The sequence below is a fragment of the Camelus dromedarius genome, chromosome 18, assembly GCF_036321535.1.
Source record: "Camelus dromedarius isolate mCamDro1 chromosome 18, mCamDro1.pat, whole genome shotgun sequence".
Taxonomy (NCBI): domain Eukaryota; kingdom Metazoa; phylum Chordata; class Mammalia; order Artiodactyla; family Camelidae; genus Camelus; species Camelus dromedarius.
In genome coordinates this window covers 47,659,706-47,687,572 of record NC_087453.1, presented here as the reverse complement: position 1 = coordinate 47,687,572, position 27,867 = coordinate 47,659,706, and the positions used below count along the sequence as shown (strand labels likewise).

At 48.5% G+C, this 27,867-nt stretch overlaps 1 protein-coding gene across 11 annotated transcripts in view; it reads left to right on the top strand.

Annotated features, from left to right (window-relative positions):
• NINL (ninein like) overlaps window positions 1–27,867 on the top strand; it is an 85,426-nt gene that overhangs the window by 16,540 nt on the left and 41,019 nt on the right. For 9 of the 11 annotated variants that reach the window (XM_064475957.1, XM_031434371.2, XM_031434368.2 and 6 more), the window contains exons 2-3: window positions 20,097–20,505; window positions 26,658–26,754. In XM_064475957.1, coding sequence (XP_064332027.1) covers window positions 20,323–20,505; window positions 26,658–26,754 — 280 coding nt within the window. In that variant the 5' untranslated portion in view covers window positions 20,097–20,322. Of the gene's footprint in view, window positions 1–161; window positions 508–13,153; window positions 13,363–20,096; window positions 20,506–26,657; window positions 26,755–27,867 lie in introns of those variants that run through there. The other 2 variants (XM_064475952.1, XM_064475953.1) reach the window with 2 other exon arrangements.

Here is a 27,867-nt window from a genome sequence, read left to right as displayed (position 1 = left end):
CCACCAGTAAACGCTTACTGTCCTTCGTCTTTTCTGAGATGCGCTGCTCTCATTTCACAGCCACTCTGAACTGGGGTGCATCTGATCATCACTGCTGTCTTAATGTTCGTTGTGTCCGGTTTCGACATCGGTTTTTCTTTCTGGGTAGTTTGGCTGAGAATCAGTGGCATTGTGGATTTGATGAAATAAGGTATTTTCTCTGGCTTTGTTGTCTGCAAAGAAGACAGTGCTCAAGTATCTTTGTGTGTAAGTCTTTTTAAGTCCCGCAGTTCACATCTTGCTCCCGGCCAGGTATCCAGCTGCCTTCGCTCAGTTCCACCTCCATGCCTCCCAGATATTTCAGACTCAACACATTCCAGACTGGATTTCTGTCTTCACTTCCATCCACCACCCCAAATGGCTCTTCCTGGGTTTCCTGTCTCAGGAGTGGAAACCTGCTGTTCAGCTCCAAAATATCCCCTGGGAGCCGTGTGTTTAACCCGTTGATCGCCACAGCACCAAATCTTGGTAAGAGCTGTTCCCTCAGGGTCGCCCCGTCCACAGTGGGCGAGGGGCGCGTCCGAGGAGGTGGAGCGGGCATGTCCCAGTCTCGTCTCAGAGGGAGGCTGGCTCAAGTCTTCCTTGAAGTGTCTTTGCACTTGGAATGTGTGTGCCTCGTTTCCTCCATTTGTCAGGTGGGGACATGTATCCCAGGCCTGTCGAGGTAACGGACAAGGCGAGTTCAGGTACTGGAAGGCTCTGAAATTCTGTGACTTGGAATAGGACAGCACTTCAAGAAGGCATTTATCCTAGAATCACTCGAACGGCCGGTTTCCGCCAAGGGGACCCCTCTCTGAGCACACGCGGCTGCCCCGCTTCCTGAGGCCCAGCACTTCCTCCCAGGCTTCTGTCTTGTATGGGGTGCCGTTCCTGGGTGAGTGGCGGGGTGCGGTTACGCTGGATGCTGGCAGGCACCCCCGGGAGAAGGTGTCTGTAGAGCTTTCCGTGCCTGGTGTGTCTGGGCTCCTCCCCGCCCTGGGGCCGCTGGGCAGTGCTGAGTGGACACTTCTGGCCGAGTCTCAGTAGCTCTTGAACACATGTGTGTCGGGCTGGGGCTGGCTCCGCCCAGAGCCCTGGAGTCCTCTTCAGTGCCTTTGACTCAAGGAAACTGCATCAGCACAGGAGGGTAACATTTTACTTTTTTTGTCTGGCATGGACTTCAAGCAACTGCAATAGCAAAATACGGTGATATCCCCATGGCCTGGTTTCTCCACTGGCGCGTTGTTTCGTTTCGTTTTGTTTTGTTTTATGTTGTTTTGTGTTTTAATTGATGTATAGTCTGTTACAATGTGCCAGTTTCTGGTGTACAGCACACTGTCCCAGTCCTGCATATACAGACATATATTCATTTTCATATTCTTTTTCATTGAAGGTTATTACAAGATACTGAATATAGTTCCCTGTGCGTTACAGAAGAAATTTGTTTTTTATCTGTTTTTATATGCAGTAATTGATACTTGCAAACCTTGAACTCCCACATTTGTCCCTTCCCACCCCTCCTCTCCCGCTCCATCTGCGTCTTAGGTGATCACTTCGTGGCGACTCCGAATCCACTTTTGTGGCCACTGAGCTGTTGGTGTTGAACTGACCTTCACAACAGGCTCGTTCTTTAGAAGGAGAAACCCAAGATAATCAGTCCACGTTGGATTCTCTGGACTTCTAAGCATGTGTAGAGAACAGAGAAGATCAAAGCTTCGTGTGATGTGCCCTTAGGGTCTCAGCTGTGTGCCTGTAATTTAAGATAAGAAAGTTGGGACAATAATGAGTGGGAAGCTTGTTCTCAGGGTTGTCTAAATAGATTCGTAGGCTGTGTTATTTTCTCTGACTTTCTTTATAGTTGACACCAAAAAAGAACTGTTACACCCTGGTTTTGGCAGAGAAAGTTTCCTGACAGATGGATAAAAATGGGCTGGGATGCTGAGTGCTGGGCTGAAGAACTGCTTTTTGATTTAAGGGACTATTCGAGTTAATGTTCTTTCCTTTTAATTAAGTTTATTCACATAAAATTCTTGCATAACATTGGGACCTTCTGGTTTGGTGTAGAGCTAGGAGAGACATTTTCCCATGTATTCTGGATTTCAGATTCTTGCACCTATTCATGGGAAAATCTTTTTTTTTTAACTATTCAAAACTGTTTTGTGGGTTTACATGTAATTAGTAGCCATGAGGCAGGATGTAAAGGTTGGTAGTTCTAACTGTGCAGTTAGACCTCAGTATGCGTTCACTTACCAGCTCTGTGACTTTGGGCAAATTACCTAACCTCTCTGTGCCTCAGTTTCCTTGCTTTTCATGTGGGGACAATAATGGTGCCTCCCTTACAAGGCTAAATTCCACAGTGTTCAGGAGTGTGCCCATTACAGGATGCATGCTTAAGAGATACTAGTTTTATATCAAATGATTATTTAGCAAAAGCAAGTGTCCTCCTGAGGGGTCAGAGGTTGAGACATCTCTCCAGCGGCTTGATTGTCCACAGAGAGTAGACCCAGGGCCTGCACAGCTGGGAGGGTGTGTTAAGAAAATCCTCTAGGGCTGTTTTTATTTTTTCCCTCAACCTTGAAGGTCACTTGACTGAAAAATAAATTGCAACAGTTGTCCCACAAAAAGAAACTTCAGAATGGCAAGGTGTGCAAACACTTCAAAAAATGATAAACGCAGGAAACTTAAAGGAAAGCAGTTTGTTCACAGAGGCGATATCGTTACTGTTGAAAACGTGCAGTTCGTGTGCTGAGCTGTTCCCGCTTCTGACTCTTTACGGAGCAGTTGGGGGCTTTCGGGTAAGTGCTCTGTGAAACACTTCAGCCTTCCTGTTTTCTTTCTTTCTGGATGTAAAACTTACCCCCTGGCTTCTTTCCTCGAGTCTGGCCACAGCCCTTTCATGTTGCTGGTGGGATGAGTGTGCGGTGGCATCTCTGGGCAGAACATCCTTCCCGCTCCGTGCGGGGGGAGTGGGAGGGTCAGCCCCGACCCCAGAGTGCCAGGCAGGTGGAAGCAGCTCACGTACAGCCTGCTGTGTTGTGGCTCTTGCCTAAGTTGTTTTAATTCAGTTTCTTTAGTGACTAGCAAGATTGTGCCTATTAACTGTTTGCTTGTTTCTGATAAGGAAAAGCTAGCTCATGCCCTTAGCTCTGCCTGCCTCCCTGGGTGTCTTGCCAGCACTGTTCCTGCCATGCAGGTGTGGGGCCTGGAGCAATACCAGGGCCCCTCGGGCTGACCCTGGTCTGTTCTTGGACAACTGTGGGAACAAGGAGCCCTCAGTGTAACATCCCCTTGCCTCAACATTGGGATCACAGACATTTGGGGAAAGAAAACAAGAGCGTTTATATGCATTCTCTTCTGGAATTTCTGGCTTTGATAGAGAATCAGATGCTCCAGTTAGCTCACCAATGAAGTTATAGTGGTTCTGTGACCAGTGATGACACTTACCTAACGATGTCACCCTGCAGGACCCCGTGGGGCCTTCCCAGGTCAGACCCCTCCCCCAGGTCCTCTGCTGCAGCTCCTCTCTGACCGACCCAAGTCATACTTTCTCATGCAGATTTCCAGAGTTTTTCAGGTGCTTAAAACCACCACCAAAGGGAAGAAATTAACCACTCGATGATGACGTGGCCCCCAGACCTTCTGGCGCCTGGCGGTTGGCTCTGTTGACGCCCTGCTCCTTCGATGTCAACCCGTCTGTGCACAAGCTGATCACGTACCCTGCCCCCCGCTTCCTCACCTGCCTGGCTTTGCTGAGTCCCTTCGGGGACTTCGGGGTTTTCTTGGGCATGAGCTACCCCACCCTCCTTGCTCGGCCCTGCATTCAGCCTTTCTCTGCTCCAAACCCTGAGTTTTCCATTTATTTGGCCTCATGGTGTGGCGGCTCACGAACTTGCCCTCCGTAAAATGAAAAGGTGCTGGGGCTCACCCCATCAGCCTCAGGGAGGCCTCTGCTCTGCCTGCCTCCCTCTGGGCTCCAGCGCCAGCTCTGGCCTCTCATTTCAAACAGAGAAATGTGGGTTACTCGGCTGTTGCTCAGAATGTGTCTGCACCCACATCTCGCCTCCAGGGTGGCCTCTGAGAAGGAGGGGACCCGCCCACCTCCATGTCCTGGGGCTGGTCCCGCCCCAGGTCCCCCAGGTTCTGAGACTGTGTGCCGGGTGGGAGGGGTTGCAGTTTGCTGCTCAGAGGGCGTGAAGCCCAGCCCCGTGGGAAGGTAGTGGCGACCCTCGGAGTCAAGCTGCAGCGGGCAGTACACACCCTAGTGTTTGTGAACCTGCAGCAGGGGGATCATTTACTGAAATTCATTGTGTTTTTTCTGTTTTTCCCATTCCAACATGTACTAGACCTTAGGTGTTCCCTTGCCTCCAGGGGTCGAAGGCAGAGGTTTCAGGAAAGTGACCTCCATTCCTTTAAAAGAAAATTGCTCACACTGAACTGGACTTACATGTGCAGGCACGTGTGCAGCTCCAGGGGCTTAAGTCGTGCAGGTTTGTGTAACTGTCACCACCATGTGAACGTAGTTCTGTCACCAGAAACACGTGCTGCCCCCGTTTGCAGACCCCACTTCTGCCTCTCCCGGAACGCCACGTAAGAGAATCTCACAGCAGGCCTCCCGGGCTGGTTCTTTCAGCATCGGTGTGGCGCAGGGCAGCCGTGCGGGGTGCGCCTCCGCCGCCGCCCACTCACCTGTTAGGGTTGGTTCCACCTTTCTTTTTAGGAAAACATTGTTTGTTTTGTCTTTCAATTTTCATTTAAAAATTTTTTTTAATTGAAGTGTAGTCAGTTTACAATGTTGTGTCAGTTTCTGGTGTGCAGCACAATGCTTCAGTCATACATGAACATACATATATTCGTTTTCATTTTTTTCATTATAGGTTATTACAAGATAATTGAATATAATTCCCTGTGCTGTACAGTAGAAACTTACTTGTCTATTTTGTATATAGTAGTGTGTACCTGCCAATCTCAGACTCCCAGTTTGTCCCTTCCCACCCCCGTCCCCCGTAACCATAAGACTGTTCTCTGTGTCTATGAGTCTGCGTCTGTTCTGTAGATGAGTTCATTGTCAGTCTTTAGGTTCCACACGTGAGTGACGTCATCTGGTACACGGCTTTCTCTCTCTGGCTGACTCCAGTCAGAATGACGGTCTCCAGGTCCATCCACGTTGCTGCAGATGCTCCTCACAGCTTTTTGCTGAAAGCTGGACTTGACGTCCTGGGCTGTCGGAGCTGAAGTACGAAGACCTGGGGTGCGGGGCCTTGTGTTTTCTGGCTGGGGGTCAGGCTGTGTCTGCTGCTCGCTGCGGTGGCAGACGCCAGAGGCTCTGGATTCCTCAAGCGTCCTTGTGATGAGAACTGTTAGGATTTACTCTCCTAACAATTTTCACATATAACATACAGCAGTTTTTGTTAATTATATTTATCATGTTGCACCAGTAATTATTTTCCCTGTGGCTGGAAGTTTGCACCTTTTGACCACGTTCATCCAGTTCCCCCTCCCTACTCCTCTGATAACCACAGCTCTGACCTCTTTCTCTGTGAACTTGCTTGTTTGTTTGGCTTGAAGTATAGCTGACCTCCCACACTGTTAGTTCCTGGTGTGCAACATAGTGATTTGATGTTTTTATACATTTCAGAACGGTCGCCTGATCAGTCCAGCTACCATCTGCCACCGTGAAGGACACTGCGTGTTACTGGCTGGATTCTCCCAGCTTGTTGCTGACCATGGTCTCAATATTCCACTTTAACCACTCGGTTTTTGACCATGTATCTCTGGGTGGCTGTTTCAGTGGCTACCCTAGAGGTTACAGGATTCATGCTTTATTTTTCTCTGTCTACCTGGAAATAAGATTGTGCCACTTCAGGTCCTCGTGGAAACGACACCACCACGTCAGTTCCTTTACTTATGTGTCTTCATACATCCAGAGCTGCTCCAGGCGGTGTCACAGTTCTCACTTCCTGCCGTAATACATACTGCTCAAAGGAACTCCAAAGGAGAAGAGCAGGCTCTTGTGTTTGCATGGTTATTTGTCATTTCTGCTGCTCCTCCTCTAGCCCTGAAATTTCAGTTTTCCCTCTGGTATTGTTTCCTTTACATCAGAAGAATTTCTTTAGCGTTTTTTTAGGGCAGGTGAGCTGGAGAGCATCCCTGCCCGCTCGGCGTGGACGGTGCGAGGGTAAGGCTCAGCTCCGTGCCGCCTCACTGGGGAGTCCCTGAGGTGTCTGTCGTTGTTAAATTGTCTCGTGTAAATGTCCCGGTGTACCGCGGGCGCCTGGTTTCAGCCACAGGACCTAAGACCAGGCGGCAGACCGCCAGGCGCAGGCCGCCGAGCCTGGACGAGTGCTGTCTGATAACCACCTCTGCGCCCAGGAACTGGTGCCCACCGTCAGCCGTGTGCTGCCAGGATGGCCAGGAGACATGGAGCACTGCGTGCCAGCTTTCCCCAAACCATCAGATACTTGTCTTTCATAGCATGGAATTCAATAGGTTTCTGGGTTTTTTTCCCCCCGCATTAAAGGAGTGTCAGGCATTAGAAGCAGGCAGGGGTGTACTCGGGGGTTCACGCCGGCCTGTGTGCAGCCCAGCAGCGGTACCTGCAGGCATGAGGAACGGCCGCGTTCTCAGGGAGGCCTCGCCAGGCCACCCCGTTTAAAGCTGTGAGCCTGCCCCCCCGCCCCTCCTGCTCCGTTTCTCCCCACAGCACTTGCGCCATCCAGTGGGATGTGCTGATCTTCCAGACTGAGCGAGTTGGTCTGCTTTCCTGGTTGCAGTGTCCCAGGTGCCGTGAGTGAGTGAGGCGTGGTCAGTGAAGCCATATTGCTTTGTGGCTTGCTTTTCTTTCTTCCCTTTCACAGATGAGCTGTGCCTGACCCCCTCTCGTGGTCTGTGCAGCGGCTCCAGGCACCTCCTCCCTTGTACTGTTCCCCCTGCCGCCCCAGCCTGGTCCTGATCATCCTTCTGCTCCTGGGGTGCAGAGAGCACTGTGTTGCCTGCAGGCGGCTGGAGGGACAGGGCTGTGTCCCTCGATCCTCAGGGTGTGGCAACATGAGCCCCCGACATGGCTTCGTGCAGGCAAGGAGGCTTTCTGGTGCGCAGCCGCCCCGCCGATTTGGTCCTCAGGCCCAGTGGGGGCCGTTGTATGATGGTCACTTACATTGCCCGCGGTCGTACAGGTCTCTAAGAGGTAACTGCTGAAAAGCTACAGTGTTGCCAAGCCTGAGCCCCGGAGAACGGCCGGAGGCTTCAGCAGCCAATGGCCTCCTGGGGAAAGTGGGGGACGTGGCTCGCACCTTTGCCTCTGCTGCTGCTCGGTGCTAAGAGTGACAGGTGCCTTGCAGGTGTCCACGGCTGTGAGGCCACGTGGGGACACAGACGAGCCCGATTTTGCTGCGTTGTGCTTTGAACACTCAAACCCCGCACGCGTGGATCCGCCCTACCTCGGCTGGTTGCTGGTGACTGGCCCTCAGCACGTTTCTGAGGGGCTCCCCGTCAGTAACTGCCTGGGCTCTGGGGAACAGACACTTCGAGTCTAGGAGGCAGGAATAAGGTGACTGTGCTTTGGAGAAGTGGAATGGTTTTGAATGACTCTTCGTGTTTGGAAAAGGATGTTAAGAAGGAAAAAGGCATCAGTGCAGATTGCCTTGGTCAGCTTCTCCAAGAAGACTTAAAGGAGGGTTTCAGACCTCTGGGAGATCCCTACAGGCTCCAAGGAGATAGACAGTTAAGATGAAATGAGAGCTCAAGCGCGGCTCATCGTGCTTCGCTAGACACTGCTTGTCTGCACATCTTCCGGCAAGGCGGTCCCTGGTGCTGTTGAGCACTTCTGTTTCTTTATATCAATTTTTTTTTTGGATCTGATTCTACCACCTGCCACGAAACTGCTGTTAAAATTTCCAACTGTGATTTTTTTTTTTGGAGAGGGGAGGTAATTAGGTTTATTCATTTATTTATTTTTGGAGGAGGCACTGGGGTTGAACCCAGGACCTTGTGCGTGCTAAGCGTGGGCTCCACCCGTAGGCTTCACCCTCCCCAGGACTGATTGTGGAATCGTCTGTTTCTTTCGTTCTGTCAGTTTTTCCTTTGTGTATTTTGAGGCTCTGTTGTTAGGCAGGTGGTTGTTTATGGTACGTCTTCCTGCTGAATTATGTCTATGAAGAGTCTGCCTTTGGTCATACACTACCTCCAGAAGTCTATTAATACGACCTCTTCAGCATTCTGGTGTTTGAAGTATGCATGGCATGGGCTTAACCAGTTACTTTTAAAAACTAGCAGCTTTACTTAAAAAATAAATAAGCTTTACTTTAAAAAAATAACAGCTTTATTGAGATATTCACATACCATCAGTTCACCCATTTAACATGTACAATTCAGTGGGTTTTAGTATATTCACAGAGTTGTGCAACCAGTACTACAACAAATTTTAGAACAGTTTTATCATCTCAAAAGAATCCCACATTAGCGGTCACTCCCCATGTCTTTCCAACACCCCACTCCCATCAGCCCTGGGCAACCACTAATTTATTTTATGTCTCTATAGATTTGCCTGTTCTGGACATTTCATACAAATGAAATCATCGTGTATGTGGTCTTTTATTACTGGCTTCTTTCACTTGGCATAATGTTCTCAAGGATCATAAATGTTGTAGCATACGTTAGTATTTTATCCAACAACTTTTTCTAGTTTTTTTTCATTTTTTGTTTGTTTTCTAAAAACAAAGGCTTTATTTCTTTTTATAGCAGTTGTAGGTTCACAGCAAAATTGAATAGACAATACAGAGAATTCTCATATATTTTTCCAACCGACACCCTCCCCCCACCATCAACATCCCTCACCGCTGTGGTTACAGTCGGTGAACCTACATTGACATCATTATCACCCAGAGCCCCTAATTTACGGCAGGGTTCACTCTCTGGGTCTTGCACTCTGTGGGTTTTGAAAACGTGTGGTGTCGTGTTCCTACTGTTAAGTATCATACAGAGTAGTCGCGTTGCTCTCAATCTCCTGCTCCGTTCATCTCGCCCCCCCCACCCCCGGCAACCACTCATCTTTTCACTGTCTCTACAGGTTTACCTCCTCCAGAGTGTCGCAGAGTTAGAATTGCATAGCATGGGGCCTTTTTAGATTGTCTTCTTTCACTTAGTAATGTGCATTTAAAGTTCTTCCATGTCTTTTCATGGTTTGATATGTCTTTTCGTGACTTTTTTCAAGTGCTGAATAGTATTTCATCCCTTGGATGTACCACAGTTTATCTGTCCACCCACTGAGGAGCATCTTGGTTCAACAGGTGTTGGCAGTTACGTCCACAGCTGCTGCAAAGATTTGTGTGCAGGTTTCTTGTGGACCGAATTTTTCCTAATGTCTTCGGAGTTAATATTCTAGCAGCTTCACGTGTAATCCAGAGATCCTGCGAACGTATGCATCCATCCCAGGAACTCTTCGCGGTAGTGTGGGCCCTGCTATGATTACATCTGCTTATGTTGCACATCCAGTGAGACAGTGTTTCGATTTTTTTACTTCAGTTGTTTGTATCTTTTTCTAAGTTTAAAACTCTTTTCTCTTGTTTTACTGAGGTTCACTCTTTGAGGTGCTGTTTATTTCATCTTGACATGTAAGCTTCCGTCTGGTGTAATTTCAGTTAAAGATCTTCCTTTTAGCATTTGGCATTTCTCTTAGAACTGCCCTGCTGGTATTTCTCTTAGTTTGGGACTTTTTTAATCCAAAATGTGTTGATTTTATCTTTGCTCATGAAGGATGTTTTTGGTGTGTAAAATTATAGCTGGGCAGGGTTTTTGGTTGTTGTTTTTAACCAGTTAGAGGCTAAGACCTCTAGATCCCGTTGTTTCTGATGCGAAGTCAGCAGTCACTTGAATTGTCGGGTCCTCGTGTGTGATGTGTTGTTTTTCTTTGGCTGTTTCCAAGATTTTCTCCTTACATTTGGTTTTAATCTGTTTGATTATGATGTACCTCGGTGTAGCTTTAGTGACATTGATCCTAAATGGGGTTTACTGAGTTTCTTGAATCTGTAAATTTGTTTTTCACCGAATTTGGGGTCATCTATGCCATGTGTTCTTCAGTCTGTTTTTCTGCCTAATTCTCTCTCTTCCCCTTCCAGGATGTATGCTGGACCATTGGAAAATGTCTCTTTAGTCTCTGAAGTGAACCTTTTAAAAGTTCTCTTTTGTCTGTTCTTAAGGTTGGATGGTTTCTATTTATTTGCCTTTAAGTTCACTGACTGTTTCCTCTGTCATATTCATTCTTTTTTTAAAAACTTTTTTATTGAGTTATAGTCATTTTACAATGTTGTGTCAAATTCCAGTGTAGAGCACAATTTTTCAGTCATACATGAACATACATATATTCATTGTCACATTTTTTTTCGCTGTGAGCTGCCACAGGATCCTGTATGTATTTCCCTGAGCTATACAGTGTAATCTTGTTTATCTATTCTACATTTTGAGATCCCAATCTGTCACTTCCCACCCCCCCCGCCCCATCGGCATCCACAAGTTTCTATTCTATGTCTATGAGTCTGTTTCTGTTTTGTATTTATGTTCTTTTTTTTTTTTTTTTTTTAGATTCCGCACGTGAGTGATCTCATATGGTATTTTTCTTTCTCTTTCTGGCTGACTTCACTTAGAATGACATTCTCCAGGGACATCCGTGTTGCTGCGTGTCATATTCATTCTGCTGTTCATGTGATATTTAAAATTTTGTATATTGTGGTTTTCAGTTCTCGAATTTCCATTTAACTCTGTCTTAAGGTTTCTGTTTCTCTGCTTAGTTTTTCTAAATGTGCATTCATTAGGAGAATCTTTTCTTTTACATCCTTGAGTATAGTTGTGCTGGCAGAAGATTTAAATATTTTTTAATTCTTTTTTTTGATTGAAGTGTAATCGATTTACAATGTTAGTTTCAGGTATACGGCAAAGTGATTCAGTCTCATATATATTTTTTTTTCATATTCTTTTCCAATTACAGCTCATTACAAGAAATTGAATATAATTCCCTGTGTTATATACAGTAGGTCCTTGTTGTTTATCTGTTTCATATATAGTAATGTGTATCTATCTGTTAATCCCAAACTCCTGATCTATCCCTCCCCCCACCTTTCCCCACTGGTAACCACAGTTTGCTTTCTGTGTCTGTGAGTGTATTTCTGGTTTATAAATAAAATTTGTTTTTTTTTTTTTTAGATTCTACATTTAAGCAACATCATATGATATTTGTCTGTCTCTGACTTACTTCACTTAATATGATAATCTCTAGGTCTATCCATGTTGTAATGCAAAAAAAAAAGGCATTATTTTATTCTTTTTTATGGCTGAGTAGTATTCCATTGTGTATATATACCATGTCTTCATCCAGTCATCTGTCGATGGACATTTAGGTTGCTTCCATGTCTTGGCTGTTGTAAATAGTGCTGCTGTGAACATTGGGATGCATATGTCTTTACAAATTATAGTTTTCTCCAGATATATGCCCAGGAATAGGGTAGCTGGATCATATGGTAACTGTATTTTTAGTTTTTTAAGGAACCTCTATACTGTCCTCCAATTTACATTCCCACCAACAGTGTAGGAGGGTTCCCTTTTCAACACAGCCTCTTCAGCATTTGTGATTTGTAGACTTTTTAATGATGGCCAGTCTGACTGGTGTGAGGTGATACCTCATTGTAGTTTTGATTTGCATTTCTCTGATAATTAGTGACACTGAGCATTTTTTCATGTGCCTGTTGCCATCTGGATGTCTTCTTTAGAGAAATGTCTGTTTAGATCTTGTCTGGCAGAGGATTTTAAAGCAGCTAATTCCAACATCTCTTCACCTTGAGGTTATTCTCTGGTTGTGGTTTCTTTTGAGAATGGCTTACTCTTTCCTGGTTCTTAATTTTTGTGAATAATTCTGGATTCTGTCCTGGACATTGTGAAGTTGTGTTGTAGAGAATGATGTTTCTGGTATATTCCTCTGAAGAGTGTTTGTTTGTGTTTGTTTTAGTATGCAGCGCAGTTATAGTCAAACTGAAAACTGCAGCTCTTGGCAGCAGCTCAAATCTTATTTCAGTTCTCTTTTTCTTGGCTGAGCTGCTCCGAGGCTGCTCCACTGAACATGCATAGCTCGTGGGTCATCTGGAGATTTGGGTAACATTTACAGAATTTGGGGCTTTCTCTCTCTGGTGCTCTCCTTTTCAGGATTCCTCACTCACTTTTCAGTTGCAGTGGTTGCCTCAAACCCTGCAGGCTATCAGACCTGTTTTTCCTGTTGACGTTTTAGCTGGTCCACATGGCGTGGGCTGAGCGTCCCTCCGCCTAGAAGCTGTGGGAATGGGGAATGCACCAGTGCCCGCCACTCCCTTCCAGAGTCCGCCTGCTCTTCGGTGCTCTCAGGTATCCATCTTGGGTCGTTGTTTTGTGTCTTATCCAGAGTTTATAGTGTTACCCGGGGAAGGCTCAGTATGGAAGGAGCTTATTGGCCTCTGAGATTATATTTTATTTTATTTTATTTATTTCATATTTTTACCAAAGAATTTCTTAGTTTTATTCATAATTTCCCCCCAAAGCTCAGCATGTGTTTTATTGTTTGTATTGTTCCTGTTCATTTTTAGAAATACTGATTTTTTTTCCTCTCTTTTTTTAAAAATTGAAGTACAGTCAGTTACAATGTGTCAGTTTCTGGTGTACAGCACAATGTCCCAGTCCTGCATATACAGACGTATATTCATTTTCATGTTCTTTTTCGTTAAAGGTTATTACAAGATACTGAATATAGTTCCCGGTGCTACACAGAAGAAATTTATTTTTATCTATTTTTATGCATACTGGTTAACATTTGCAGAAATTCTTGCTTTTCTTATGGTAGAATTTTCTAGCTGAATTTAAGTTAGAAGTTGATACTGCTGCTGAGAGGAAGGTTTTCTCTTTTTGTATACACAGAGATACGTAAAGAGAAAGCTTATTTTTTGTAAGTAGAACCATATGAGGATGCCCTTGTGTGTGTGTAACTGAATAATTACGTAGATGTGTGATGACCTTTGGGTCTGTAGCTCTAGTCCTGGAACCAAATATATGCATGTGGTTATGAAAATCTTTAGGAACTGGATATATTCAAAGTTCTGAATGAGAAAAAGTTGCAATCGAGGCTACGCTACCCAGCAAGGCTATCCTTTAGCCTAGAGGGAGAGAGAAAGAATCTCACAGACAAGGAAAACCAAAAGGAATTCAGCAATACCAAACCCGTGCAACAGAAACGTCGAAAGGTCTACTCTAAATAGAAAAGAAGCAGGATGCTACAGCAAGAGGAAAGCCGTAATTGGAAAGGTGACAACTACAGTCAGTTGCGATAGAATAAACGTGAGTATGTAAAAGAAGTCATCAAATCATTCAAGCTGAGATGGGGGTAAGAAAATGCAGATTTTTTTTCTTTTTTTCATTCTTTTTAGGACATGTTTGAGCTTACTTGACTATCAGTTTACAGCAAACAGATACAGTAATGGGTTAATATGCTTGGAAAACAGGGTGACCGATAATCAAAAGCATACTGTGGAGTCACAAAACCTGAAAAACCCCAAGATATGCAAAAGCAAATTATCAAACCACAGAAAGCTTTAAGAACTGGGAAGATACTGGCCAAAGGGTGCAAGGTTGTTTGCGCTGCTCTCCCCGCGGTGTCTTCTCGAGGAGACCCAGACGACAGGCTTTCTGGGCCAGTTTTAGAGTCTGATGTTCTTACACCTACTTTGGAGGAGGAGCAAATACTATACTAATTGCTAATTAAATGAGACATTGGCTTATTTTTACATTGTTGGGATTGAAAAATCCCTTTGGTAGAAATGATAGCTTCTCAAGCCTCACTGCTGCGGCCCTCGGGGCCCTCGCTGGCAAAGTGAATACACAGTGGAAGTTCTGCAGTCTTGTGTCACTGGGGATGAGGGGAGGCAGGCGTGCCTTGGAGGGCTGAAGTTTGCGAAGCTTAGCCACTGTGTGTGAAAAGGGGAGAGAAACAAAATCTCTTCTGTGCAGCACAGGGAACCATGTTCAGTATCTTGTAATCACCTTTAATGAAAAAGAACATGAAGACAAAGAAGTGTGTGTATGTGCACGGCTGGGACATGGTGCTGCAACCAGACATCGACACACTGTAACTGACTGCACTTCAATTTTAAAAAAGTGTAAGTTTTGAAAAACAGGAAAAAGCCATGAAAACAGCAAATGCAGAAATGAATCCTAAAAGCTCCGAACTGCTGGAGAATGAAGCTTGATTACTAACCAGCCGCCAGGCTGTTTATCGCACCGAGACCTGCTTTTCTGGAAGCCGAGGGTCGTCCATCTTCCCAGATGCAGGACGCACTGTCCGCAGCGGGACCCTGGCGCTGTTGGTTCTGGAGAGCAGGTCTTACCGGTTTTATGGAAGGCCCTGTGGGGAGCTGGTCCCTGTTCACCCAGCTGCTGGTGAGACCGCAGTCCTCGTGCTGGCCCTGCACGCCCAGTGGGTTTCCAGGCCACAGATTAAATTCCCTCCTCGCTGTGCATTAGTGAGACGCAAACCCACACCTTCCTCCGTGGCCTCCAGAGGGCTGTGTTGTCCTGCAGAGGCCGGGCCAGCTGCGGCCTCGGGGCCAGTAACCTGTTTGTTTGAGTGCAGGTTTTCTCCCCCAGTGAAAACAGGGTTGTGCTTCACTTGGTAACAAACTTTCTGCTCATGGTTTTGTTTTGTTTTGTTTTGTTTTAACATTTTTATTGTGGTATAGTCCCTGCACAGCAAACTACACGTATTTCACATGTACAATTTGCTGAATGTTGATAGATGTGCACACCCATGAAACCACCACCACGATCAAGACAGCTAGCATTTCCATCCCTCCCCAGGGGGTGCAGTCCTGGGACTCCCAGTGTGTCCCTTCCCACCGCCTTTACCCCTGGTAACCGTGAGTTTGTTGCCTGTGTCTGCGAGTCTGTTTCTGTTTTGTAAACAAGTTCATTTGTGTCCTTTCTTTTAGATCCACACGTAAGTGCTATCATGTGGCTTTTCTCTTTCTCTGTCTGGCTCACTTCACTTAGAATGAAGGCCTTCAGGTCCGTCCGTGTTGCTGCAGAAGGCATTGTCTTGCTCTCTTTGTGGCTGAGTCGTGCTCCATTGCATAAACGCACCGCAGCTTCTTCCTTCAGCCGTCTGCCGATGGACACTTGGGCTGTTTCCGTGTCTTGGCTGCTGTGAGTGGTGCTGCTGTGAACACTGGGGTGCAGGTGTCTTTCTGAGTTGTTTTCTCTAGGTACACGCCCGGGAGTGAGATTGCTCGATCACATGGTAGGTCTATTTTTAGTGTTTTAAGGAACCTCCGTACTGTCCTCCGCAGTGGCTGCACCCTTAGGCTCGTATTTTTAATTAAGCTTCACAGCATTAGAGTGGGCGAGAGTCCACTCATCCCAACTTTAAAGGAATGAAGCCACAAGAAAGCACGTGCTCTTCCTTACCTGGAGCCCGGCCCCCCGGGCAGCCCTCAGCCGCGGAGTCGGCTGGGCTTCCAGGTGGTTTTGACATGCAGTCCTCTGTACGTGTGTGGGATCCGAGAGAATTAAATAATTCAGCTTGGGTGAGGAGGAAACTGAAGAGGGCCTGGAGCCCGGGGGTGTTCATTATTTATAGCGCCCGCTTGGCTCTGCATGGCCGGGGCACCAGGGGGTGCTGGATGCTGGGGCCTGCTGGGCCGCCCCAGGCCCCACCCCCGTTCCCGGAAGGCGCTCCCAGTGCTTCTCCTCTTCCCAGGGGCCTGTGCAGGGTTCCAGGCACCAGCGTCCTCTGCCGCCGCATCCAGGCCCTGGGGAGTCTGAGCAGAGTCCACGGTCAGTGGGCCGAGGCTCCCTGCTGGGAGGGGCCAGTGGAGGCCTGTGCTTCTCTCCTGGATGTTCTGTGATGTAGGCTGACGGCTCTGCCCAGGAGGGAGGGAGAGGGGAGCTCTCCAGGGACACATATCTAGACCCAGGACTTGAGCTGCAGGAAGGCCGGGGACCTGGGCACCTGTGTGTGGGCAGTGGCTGGTGTGGTGTGCCCGGCCCTTTGTGACTGCCCCTCCCCCAGCAGCCCAGGAAAGGAGGCGTTTCAGACCCAGTCTGGTAGACGCTGTGACCTGCCCAGAGCCCACCCTGGCTGTGACCCCACAGTCCTGCAGGGAGGTGTGGGGAGAGGGCACTGATCACTGAGCCCTGAAGGCAGCATTGCCCACGTCTGGGGTCTTTTAGGACTGCCTTTGCCTGGCTCAGGAAGGGTCTGATGCTTTAAAATGTTATTTATCTATGTATTTTTTAACAAACCCTTGTGTTGAGAGCTGGCTTTCAGTAGATTGCAGCTGGGTCAGTAGCTGCTCTGGTCTGCTACGTCGGAAGGAATGTTCTCACGGAGGCCTTGGCGGGCCTCCCGTGACCCTGGCAGCTGGAATGTGGCAGTTCTCTGGGCCCCTCACCCTGCAGTGACGTCCCGCCTGCTCTGCTGGAGCAAGGCCTTTCAGAACCTAAGGCCAGAGCAGACACAGCGCTCACCCCGCTGAGAGGACCAGCTGGAAGGATGCCCGGCCCTCCCTGCCTATCAGTCCCAGTTTGCAGGACCACACGGCACTCCCAGTAGGGAGCGCGGGTTTGGATGGGCCAGAGCTCAGGTCAGCCACCCCACCCCCTGAGCAGGGCGTCTCCCCTCACGGGCTTGTGCCAGCCTCAGGGTCTCACCGGCGAGACGGAGCATGGACGCAGCCGTGGGGGTGCTGTGCTCTTGGACTCCTGCCTGGAGCCGCTTTGTGGGGGCCTGTGAAACACCCATCTGGGCCACAGTCGGGTTGAGCTCCTGGGGTCCCGTCTCTCCTGCACCGACCCTGTCCAGGGCTGGTACCTCCGATCGCCCTCACCCCGGCTTCCTCATCCTCCGAGGATGCACTGCCCACCTGACTCCCCTGGGGACGCTGTCTGGGTGCCTTCTCACAGTTCCTGTGCTGGATTTGGCTTTAAGGAGGCTTTCTTGGTTTTTGATCTTTAATGTATTTACCCTCCTTCTTTTCCAAATGCTTCATCAGCTGTGCCAGAAAGTACCCGGGTTGTTTTCCACGTGGTCACCCGACGCAGGACCTGTTGGGTGTCCAGTTGTGGCTTAGTGTGGGTTGCACTGGCTCTGCCCAGGGCTGCCCTACCAGAACAGCGTCCGTTGCTTGCAGGGGCCCAGGCCCCCCGTCCGGTGTCTTCCTCCCTCTTGGCTAACCCCTCCTTTTGCTCAGGGCCCATCTAGTAGCTTCCAGATCAGGTGGAAAGTGTCTTCCCTCAGGAAGTCGAAGGCCTGTTCAGTCTCTGACTCCCAGCCTTGCTGCTGGGGTCATGCCTGGAGCCGTGAGGGCAGGAAGGCTCTTTTTCCTGCGGACACTTTCAGGGCTTGTTTGTTTGTTTGTTCTGAAATTCCACGAGGATCCATGTGGTATGGGTGTTTTCCGTTCGTTGGCCCTCAGGATGGGCCTTCGCCATCTCTCTGCTGGAAAGAGTCTTGTGTTTCTCTTGTGACCTCCTTCCCACTGACTGGTTCCCTCTCCTGGAGTTTGGGGATTGATTTTAATTTTTTTTTTTTTTAAGGAAAGAAAATCTGAGTAAAAGTGCCACAGAACAGAGCCAGGCAACTTCAGAAAGCAAGCCCCCAAATTTTGACTTTTTTCTTTAAATTTTTTTCTTATTTTTAAATTTTTAATTGTAAAAAACACATAGTATAAAATGTACCCCTGCTTTAAAAGTTTACCCTCAATCGTTTTAAAATATACAGATCAGTGATGTTATGTATATTCACATTGTTGTGTCGCAGATCTCCAGAGCTTTTTTTAATTGAAGTGCAGTCAGTTATAATGTATCCATTTCTGGTGCACAGCATCACGTCCCAGTCATGCATATACAGACATATATTCGTTTTCATTAAAGGTTATTATAAGATACTGAATATAGTTCCCTGTGCTGTACAGAAGAAATTTGTTTTTTATCTATTTTTATATATAGTGGTTAACATTTGCAAATCTCAGACTCCCAAATTTATCCCTTACCACGCCCTTACCCACTGGAAACCATGAGTTTGTTCTCTATGTCTCTGAGTCTGTTTCTCTTTTGTAGAAAAGTTCATTTTTTTTTTTTTTAGACTCCACATACAAGCGATATCATATGATATTTTTCTTTCTCTTTCCGGCCCAGTTTACTTAGAATGACAATCTCCAGGTCCATCAATGTTGTGCAAATGGCATTATTTTATTCTTTTTATGGCTGAGTAGTATTCCACTGTATAAATAGACCACAACTTCTCTAGCCAGCCATCTATAAATGGACATTTGGGTGGCTTCCATGTCTTGGCTGTTGTGAATAGTGCTGCTGTGAACGTTGGGGTACATATACCTTTTTGAATTATATTTTCCTCTGGATAAATGCCCAGGAGTGGGACGGCTGAATCATATGGTAAGTCTATTTTTAGTTTTTGAGGAATTCCTATACTGTCCTCCGCAGTGGCTTCACCAGTTTTCATTCCCACCAGCAGTGCAGGGGGCTCCTGTTTCTCCACAGCCTCTCCAGCATTTATCGTTTGTGTCCAGTAGTCTATCTCGTTTCATGATTGTGATGGTTTTCCTTCATCTCTCTATGGATGTTGGTCTGTGTGTGTGTGCGCGCAGGCTGTCCCCCCTCCCCTCCCACGTGCACCACCTCCCCCATCGCTGCCTCCAGATTCCAGCAAGGCGGGGGAGGGGGGAGCATCCGAATTCTGAACCCCACCCAGGCTTCTGCACAACTCCAGAGACCTTCTGTGGTTCTGAGGTGTTCAGCGTGTCTAGCGGCTTGTCACTCTAGCCCCTTCCTGGGACTCTGGGGTCCCAGGGCAGCCATGTGCATCAGCACGACCCCCCCCACGGTGGGGTTGGTGGTGTTCGGACCTGAGCCCAGGCCGTGTTTCCCAGGTGAAGGTGCCCTGGGAGTTCTTCCTGGCCAGTGTTTCCAGCTGGCTCAGCACGGAGATTTGTCATACATGTCTTGACTACAGAAAGACCAGCACTGTGGGGCGGGAGGAGGCGAGTCCCGTGGGGTGTACGTGAGTAGGGGCAGAGCCTCCTTTCTCCCGGTATTTTGAAAACATGTTTGAAATCAATGGGGAAAGAGTGATTATTAAGTGGTATTAGTGCAAGCGGCTAACCATTTAGGAAAACGTTAAGTTTCTATCTAAACCCATATATCAAAATAAATTATAGAGGAATTAAGAGTTATGGTGAAGCCAACAAGTTTTTTCTGCACAGCACAGGGAACTGTATCCAGCATCCTGTAGTAACCTATAAAGAGAAAGAATATGGAAAGGAATATATGTGTGCATGTGCGTGACTGAAACACAATGCTGCACACCAGAAACTGATGCGTTTTAACTGACTATACTTCAATTTAAAAAAATTTAAAAAGAAAAAAGTTATGGTGGATAAAAAGCAAAACAATAGAAGTATTAGAAAGAGAAAAAAAAAGAAAGAAAACATAGCTGGACCTTATCTTGGATGGAGGTTAAGTTACTTGCACTTAGGAAGTAACGAGCCAGCAGATTGTGACCGAAAGGTCTTTTTGCCTGGCCTGTAGAAGGTGACGCCTGTCACTCCACTTTCCTGACCCGGATGGCCCGAGGCGAAGCACCCACTCTCCTGGGACAGTGTCTCAGTCTCTGGAGGTGAGGGAGAGGCGAGGAAAGGTGTGTTTCTGAGTGGCCAGGGACTCGGCTGTGCTTCGGGCAAAGCCTGGTGTGAGTGAGGTGATGGGGGCCCTTGTGTGGGGGCAGTGGGGACCGACCAGCAGGTTCTCTCAGGAAGGGGCTGGCTTGTCCCTGCTCCTGGGAGGACCCTCGGTGCCCTCCAGCCTCCAGCCCCGCGCCTGAGTCCTGCCCGGTTCTGGAATCGGGGCAGGTGTTCGGGCAGGTGTGCCACGTGTCCAGGGGGTCCCAGGTGGACCCGGTCAGAGAAGAAGCAGGATGTGGACTCACTAAAACATGAACCGTGATCTTCGTTCTCTTTATTCTTGTCTCTTTTTTCTGATGATTCTGTAATACTCTTTTATAGAACAAAGTCATCCTGGTTCTTTGAGCCACTGAAGGAGGACGGGCTCCCTGGGACACATCGCTGGCCTCTCCCATCAAGGTGGACCTGACTTCCTCCAGCCTCATGTAAACCAAGAGGACCTGGTGCCCTTTCCCACCAGCCAGCCCCTGCCCAGACCTGGGCCACGCTGCCCGGCTCGTCGGGGCTGGGAGAGCGGCAGTAGGAGAGGCCGGCAGCCTGCGATGGGATGGCCCAGGAGGGAGAGGGCCACCACGTGTCGCAGCTCAGGGCCGTCTACAGCAGCTGCGACACCACGGGAACCGGCTTCCTGGACCGGGAAGAGCTGATCCAAGTCTGCCGGAAGCTTCATCTGGAAAAGCAACTGCCCGTCCTCCTGCAAACACTTCTTGGAAACGACCACTTTGCCAGGGTGGGTACTGGACTTCATCCTCACAGAGAAAAGCACAGAGAGCATGTGGTTTTCTCCATGGGCATCTGAGAAGGGCCAGTTGGCTAGAGATGCTCATCCGAGGAAAGTTAGAGGCATGGGACAGTGTTGCTCCTTCTGTGGAACCCTGACATTAGATTGCTTTGCGGGGGAAGGTAATTAGGTTTATTTATTTAAATTTTTTACTTTTGGGTGGGTGGGGGAGGTTTATTTATTTAATTTTTTTTTAAATTTAATGGAGGGGCTGGGGACTGAACCCAGGACCTCGTGCATGCTGAGCACATCCTCTACCACTGAGCTACACCCTCCCCACCTAGGCGGCTTTTTTGACGCGTAGTAACTTTCCGAGGTTTGTTTTCATTCTGTTTTTCCAGAAAGATGTTTGAGAGATTTCCCTGGGGCTGGAAGGTTGTATGGGCAGTGGCACAAGGTTCACAAAACATAGGCACCTGTGGGCAGCTCACACGCCGGGTGGGTCAGAGGCAGGCAGTACCTTGAAGGCGGATTGTCTCAGAAAACTGCGCAGCGTGAAATGTGTCTGGCAGCTGGACAGAACGCTGCACGGTGCTGTTGCAGGAGCAAAGGCTCCCTGTGTTCAGAGGTGCCCTGTGAGTTTATCCAGCCCGGAGAGGAAATACATGCTCGGAGAGTTGCTTTTCTCTAGGAAATTCGAGGTCGTCTGGAAGGGTGGTCTGGAGCCTGGACCACAACTTGCTTTCCTGATGGAAACGTAGGCAGCACGCCCTACCTGTCCCTGCTTCTGAAACACGTCCAGATGTTAACGTGCTGGTTTTAAAAACAGTGCCCGTAGTCTTGGGGTTTGTCTTACCTCTGAAGGAAGAGCTCATAAAACTATTTTCATTCTTCCCCACAGAACTGGATAAAGCTATTTTCATTTTGAGTGAGAAAAAAATCTAGCATGCAAATATTCTTGAATTGGCTCTTGGGCAAAAATAAATGGAAAAAAATAACCCAGAGCCCCCACTGCGGGCACCGCGGGAGAGCGTCCAGGCGAGTCCGACCTCTTACTACCCCAGGCCCGTGTGGCCAGGGCTTGTCAGCAGCGCCACTGTCCCTTGTGAGCCCTCCGCCCCCTCTCTCTGTCTTTCCTCTAGTCCTGCTTCTTCTCTGTGGATGTAAGAATCAGATGTGGTGGGTTTTGTCATTGTTGTTTTTAACCAGTCTTTTGTGTGTGTGTGTGTGTGTGTGTGTGGGAGGGGGTCATTCGGTTTTTATTTAATTTATTTATTTTAATGGAGGTACTGAGGACTGAACCCAGGACCTCGTGCATGGAGCTACACCCTCCCCCAAATCAGATGTGCTTTGATAGATGGTGTTCTAGCCCCGCTTGGTATCACCTGGAATTGTTCTGGGAGCTGGATGAGCAAATCAACACTCTGGTTAAAGACAGCGTAAACCCAGAGCTGGTTTCCTTCATCATTCTTGACAGTTTGGAAAATTCAAAACCAAAAGAATCACTCTGGGGCCCCAGATTCATTGCAGGCTCTGCTGATGGAACAAACTGTATCGTTCTCGGTTGGTCTCCACTTTGTGCTTCATGTGAGCAGAAGGGTGCGTGACCTGGAACTGCTGAGTTGGAAGGTGGCTGACTCTGCTCCACCCACAGAGGCGGAGTTCGCGCAGCCTGCGCGTGGGTGGGACTTTCAGTAGAGGTTTTAGGGGAAGCCAGTGTCGAGTCAGGAATGTCCAGATAGTTGTCACCATATTCTGGTAGACGCCAAACAGTGGAGACTTCGGGAAACTGTGAGCAAGATAAGCCCTTTATCTGGGAGAATGGGTTGGATTTTCAGTTCAAATATCACACAGTCAGTTTCTTTGTGGTAACCAACATACGTGACACCATAGGTTCGTTGTTGACACAGTAATCCGGTTATAAACATGAAAACAGTATTACAGTATTTGAATTAACAGGGCAACTTTTTTACTGCTATGAAGGTGTGCTTGTTTTTAATTCCTATTTCCTGTTAAAGAAACTTTATCAAGGTCTGTTTTCATGCGGGAAAGTTGATGCCGCCTCAGGCTGTGACCTGTGGGGAATTTCCGTGCGCCTTTTCTGTCGCGCTCTCTCGCTTCTTTGCTGGGGGTGAGGATCTTACCTCGAGTATGTTTTTTTAATTGAAGTCTAGTCAGTTCACAATGTTGTGTCAATGTCTGGGGTACAGCAGGGTAGTTCAGTCGTACGTGTACACACGTGTATTCGTTTTCATGTTCTTTTTCATTATAGGTCACTGCAAGATACTGAGTGTAGTTCCCTGTGCTGCACAGTGGAAATTTGTTGTTTATCTATTTTATATACAGTAGTTAGTATCTGCAAATTTTATCTCGAAATCCCAGTTTATTCCTTCCCACCCCCTTTCCCCCCGGTAATCATGTTTGTTTTCCATGTCTGTTAGTCTGTTGCTGTTTTTTAGGTAAGTTCATTTGTGTCTTTTTTTTCGATCCCACATATGAGTGCTATCACATGGTATTTTTCTTTCTCTGGCTGACTTCACTTAGAATGATGATCCCCAGGTCCATCCATGTTGCTGCAAATGGCTTTATTTTATGGCTTTTATGGCTGAATAGTATTCCATCGTGTGTGTGTGTGTATATATGTATCATAACTTCTTAATTCAGTCATTTGTTGACGGACATTTAGGTTGCTTCCATGTCTTGGCTGTTGTAAATGGTGCTGCTGTGAACATTGGGGTGCATGTATCTTTTTGAATTAACTATCCTTCTGGATACAGGCCCAGGAGTGGGATCGCTGGGTCACACGGTAAGTCTATTTTTGCTTTTTCAGGAACCTCCATACTGTCCTCCATAGTGGTTGCACTAAACTGCATTCCCACCAACAGTGTAGGAAGGTTCCCTTTTCTTCCCTCTAGTATTTTAAATTTGGCTAGAAAGGGAGTTTTCCTCTCAATAAAATACTTGTTAACATAGCGTGACTGAAACTAATTTTAAAGTTGAAAGTGACCCTTGAGCACAGGCTCCCGCCCCTTCGTTTGTGCTGGGTCCCAGACCAAGCGGGACGATGGGCTGCCCTGTTCAGTTCGAACACCTGATGCTGTGGGCTGGCTGCGCCCTCAGCGTGAGCTCTGAGGGGAGAGGACGCCAGAACACCTGCAGGCACAGCCAGAGGGGCCAGGAAAAGCGGCAGCACCTGGGCCGGCAGAGCCCGCCCTGTTTGCTGGGGAGGCGTTACCGGAGACGGAAGAAACCTGGGAGGAGGTCAGGCAGAGGGCCGTGTCGTTCTGCTCCCACGTCGTCAGCAGGTACTTCTGAGCGCCCACGCCGCGCGGGGCAGCAGCTAGGAAGGCAGGGAGGAGAGCACGGTGTCCGTCTCTGTGAAATGAAGCCTGGGCAAGGTCACGCAATCCAGCGTCGATGCAGCAGGCAGGAGACTGGGAACAGCCTCCTCAGTGCGAGATGCCTTCAGTGCCTTCTTGTGGGTCTGTCTGATCAGCCCTAGAAACGAGTGAAGCGGCTTCAGACGTTGTCTTAGTAGCAGGTTAGCAAACTCAGGCTCGCCTTCCAGGGAGGGCTACGAAAAAAAGGCTGAACAAAATAGTAAAACAAAGCTTGTGAAAATGGCAAAGCGCAAACAAGTCAGCAGGAATTTACAGTCTAAAAAGCTATGCTAAGCCACATACCGAGGGCCTCAGCACACACAATGCCGTTGCCTTGAGAATATTTTCTCGTCTCATGTAGGAACTGTGAAATTGATACGTGGTCTCGGGGGGGCCCAGAGGGCCAGGGGAGCACATGTGTAAGCCCAGGTCACCAGAGGCAGGGAAACCGAGGAGCCGGCCCCCTGTGCAGGGAGGGTCCTGAGGGCGTGTCTGGGGGCGAAGACGCCCAAGCGAGCCATCTGCCGCCTGGGCCGGCGTCCCCTCGGGGCGCGCCCTCGGGCACCTGGCAGAAGCAGACGGAAGCCCCCTCTTGAGGAATTCTTATCACTAGGGCCTATAATTGCTCCTCAGTGACAGGCCAATACAGCCGCCGAGGGCAGCGAGGCACAGGTGAGTCAGGATGAGCTGCAGCCAGAGAAGCGACAGGCAGCAGGAGCGGTGGCACTGACATGCGAGGCCATTGGGATTACTGGGCAAAAAATGTGAACCAACTATGGTTGCTGCGTTAGGAGAGATTTCTGAGAAAGCTTGGAAGCATCCATAAGAAAGAGGGAACTCTAAAAAGTGATAAAACAAATCTGAACAGAACTGAACACAACTTTAGGAGCTGAACAGATTAGACGCAGCTGAAGAGCATTCGTGCACCGGGCTCGCCGCTGAGAAGAGTCAAAGGAGAAGTGAAGGTGGAGTGAAGCGGCCGGACGTCCCTTAGTCGGACTCCCAGGAGGAGAGGAGTGAATGGGGGTTTTGTGAGGGGGGAGTAGTTAAGAAGCTCCCAAATCAGATTGAAGGTTCCAAGAGCCCGTGGAATTCCAAGTTGCATAAATAAAAAGACACCCACCCTGGCCATATTATTGTGAAATGGAAGGAAAACAGATAATCTTAAAAAGCAGCCGAAGATGGGCGCACAGGCTCGCTCTGGATTTTTTCCTGCAACTGCCTGTGAATCTCATATCAAAGTGAAGCATTTAATAGTTTTAGAAAGCAGCCAGGGACAAAAGGCGTGTCCTGAAAATGGGCCGTAGCTGGGTGGGCAGCGGCCCCTCACGTGACAGGCTAGGTGGGCGGCGGCCCCTCATGTGACAGCAGAAGCCAGCCACCCCGGAAAGGTGCCCCGTGTGCTCGAAGGAGATGCTGCAACCTGCACCCTGTACGCCGTAAGGAAAACAGAGAAGGCGAATTCTGCTCAGTTTTGGGAGCGCACAGAGGCAGATGCAGCCAGCAGTGTTTGCTGAGCACTTACAGCGCGGCAGCGGGGAGACGCAGTAGAGGACGTGGGCAAGGCGCGCTCAGCAAGCGTCGTTCTGAGTCTGAGATGTGTACGCACGTGTTCCGTGTAGGTCAGACTTAAGAGGTGAGGCTGAACCGTCCTGTTGAGGGGTGCGCGCAAATGGGGCATAAAGCAGGGATGTTGTCACTGCAGAAGTCAGACTGGGGCAGGGGCTTCACCCGGGAAGGAAGCACGGGGGAGGCCCGCCCGTGCTGGCAGCGCCCTCCTCCGTGGACGGGTGGCGAGGGCCTGGCTGTTTCTTTGTGTTAATGTTTATGGTCACCAGGTGCCTCTTCTCTGCGCTGTTTTCTAACTGGGTTGCTCTAAGTACTTTTACAGAGGCTTTCGTTTGTTTTTAATCGAAGTAGTCTTTATCACACAATACAGCTAAGTGCCACATTTTCTTGGGTTTTTTAATTGAAGTATAGTCAGTCTGCAATGTTGTGTCAGTTTATGGTGACAAGCAGAGCAGTTCGGCCACGCATATACATACATACATTTGTTTTCATGCTCTTTTTCATTATAGGTTACTACAGGATACTGAATATAGTTCCCTGTGCTGCACAGAAGAAACCTGTTGTTTATCTATTTTATATATAGTTGTTAGCATCTGCACATCTCAAACTCCCAGTTTAACCCCTCCTACGCCCTCCTCCTGGTGACATGAGTTTGTTTTCTGTGTCTATTTATGGGTCTGTTCTTGTTTTGTAAAAAAGTTCGTTTGTCTTTTTTTTAGATTCCACGTGTAAGTGATATCATATGGTTTTTCTCTTTCTCTTTCTGGCTTTCTTCTCTTAAAATGATGATCTCCAGGTCCATCCATGTTGCTGCAGTGGCATTATTGTACTCTTTTTATGGCTGAGTAGTATTCCATTGTATAAATACAGCACATCTTTTTTGTCCAGTCATGTCAGTGGACATTCAGGCTGTGTCCATGTCTTGGTTGTTGTAAATAGTGCTGCTATGAACCTTGAGGTGTGTGTGTCTTTTCAAATTAAGGTTACTTTTATGGAGTTTTATTAGCATTTTTGGTGATGGATTTATGGTTCACTTTTACTTTCCTTATTATATCTTCAGTTTTTTTAAATGCTAAGTGAATATTTGACAAGATGAATGTTTCAGTGCTGAAGGCAACGTAAGATCTTCCCCCAGGGAAAAAAGCTGAAGGCCAGTGTGTCACGTCTGTGACCTGCAGAAAGTGGTGTTGACCTCTCTTCTCAAAATCACAGGTTAACTTTGAGGAGTTTAAGGACGGTTTCGTGGCAGTGTTGTCATCACAGGCTGGTGTCGGCTCCTTGGACGAAGACAGTGGGTCTTTGGAATCAGGTAAGAGGCTTTCCTGGTCTCCTTTTTTGGTTCTTTCCGTGATTCATCTGTGATTTCTGGGATTTAATATCCTCACTGAAGGACAGCAGACCTGTCACTGCCAAGCAGTGTGGACTGGGACCAGCGTTCGGGTTTTTCTGTCTTTTGCTTCTTTATTTGTGAAATAGCGAGGGGAAGACTCCTGTTTTCCGCGGCCCTGCGTGCAGCCCTCTGAACACACTGGCACCTCTGGGCACGAGAGACCTGCTAGTTCTTCCCTCCCCGCGCAGTTCTGTGTGCCAGCTGGTGTCCTGCAATTCCACTCAACTCTGACACCGTCTGCTGGGGACGGCGTCAGACCCCACAGGGCAAGGGCTCAGTCCCCAGGACTGCTCCCTCTCAGACGTCAGTCACGAGTGCAGGTGTCGCCTATGCTTCTGACCGGCCCCTCCTCAGGCTCAGTTCCTTTGCTGGAGCAGCTCACAGGACTCAGGGAGTCCTCCCGGAACCCTGGTTTATCGCACAAGGACACGACGCAGGGACACTGGATGCAGGGAAGTGGCTCTGGGGTCCTGCGCCCCACAGGCCCCGCTCCCGTCTCCACGTGTTCACCAGCCCAGAAGCCCTCGGACACAGTCCTTTTGGGTCTTTTGGAGGCGTCATCACAAGAACTGACTGACCAAATGATTGGCGATCAGTGACTGAACCCCAGCCTCTCCCCTCTCTGGAGGTCAGGGCGGGGCTGAAAGTGTCCCCCCTCTGATCACAAGGGTGGCTCCCCTGGCAGCCAGCCCACCTGGGGGTGTGGCCCCAAAAGGCGCCTGTTAACATAAACTAAGGTGTGGCTGCTCTACTACTTTGGGGATTCCAAGGGTTTTAGGGGCCGTGCCCGGGAAGGGAGGAGACCAAATCATGTTTGTCACATCACAGTGTCACAAACGTCAGCTGACACTGTGTGCTGTAGCAGGGTGGGCATGGGGGCGGTCCCGGCTGTGTGCCGCCCCCCAGCACAGGGTGCTGACCAGATGGGGTGGGCGTGGGGGGTGGTCCCGGCTGTGTGCGGCCCCCCAGCACAGGGATGACCAGATGGGGTGGGCGTGGGGGGTGGTCCCGGCTGTGTGCGGCCCCCCAGCA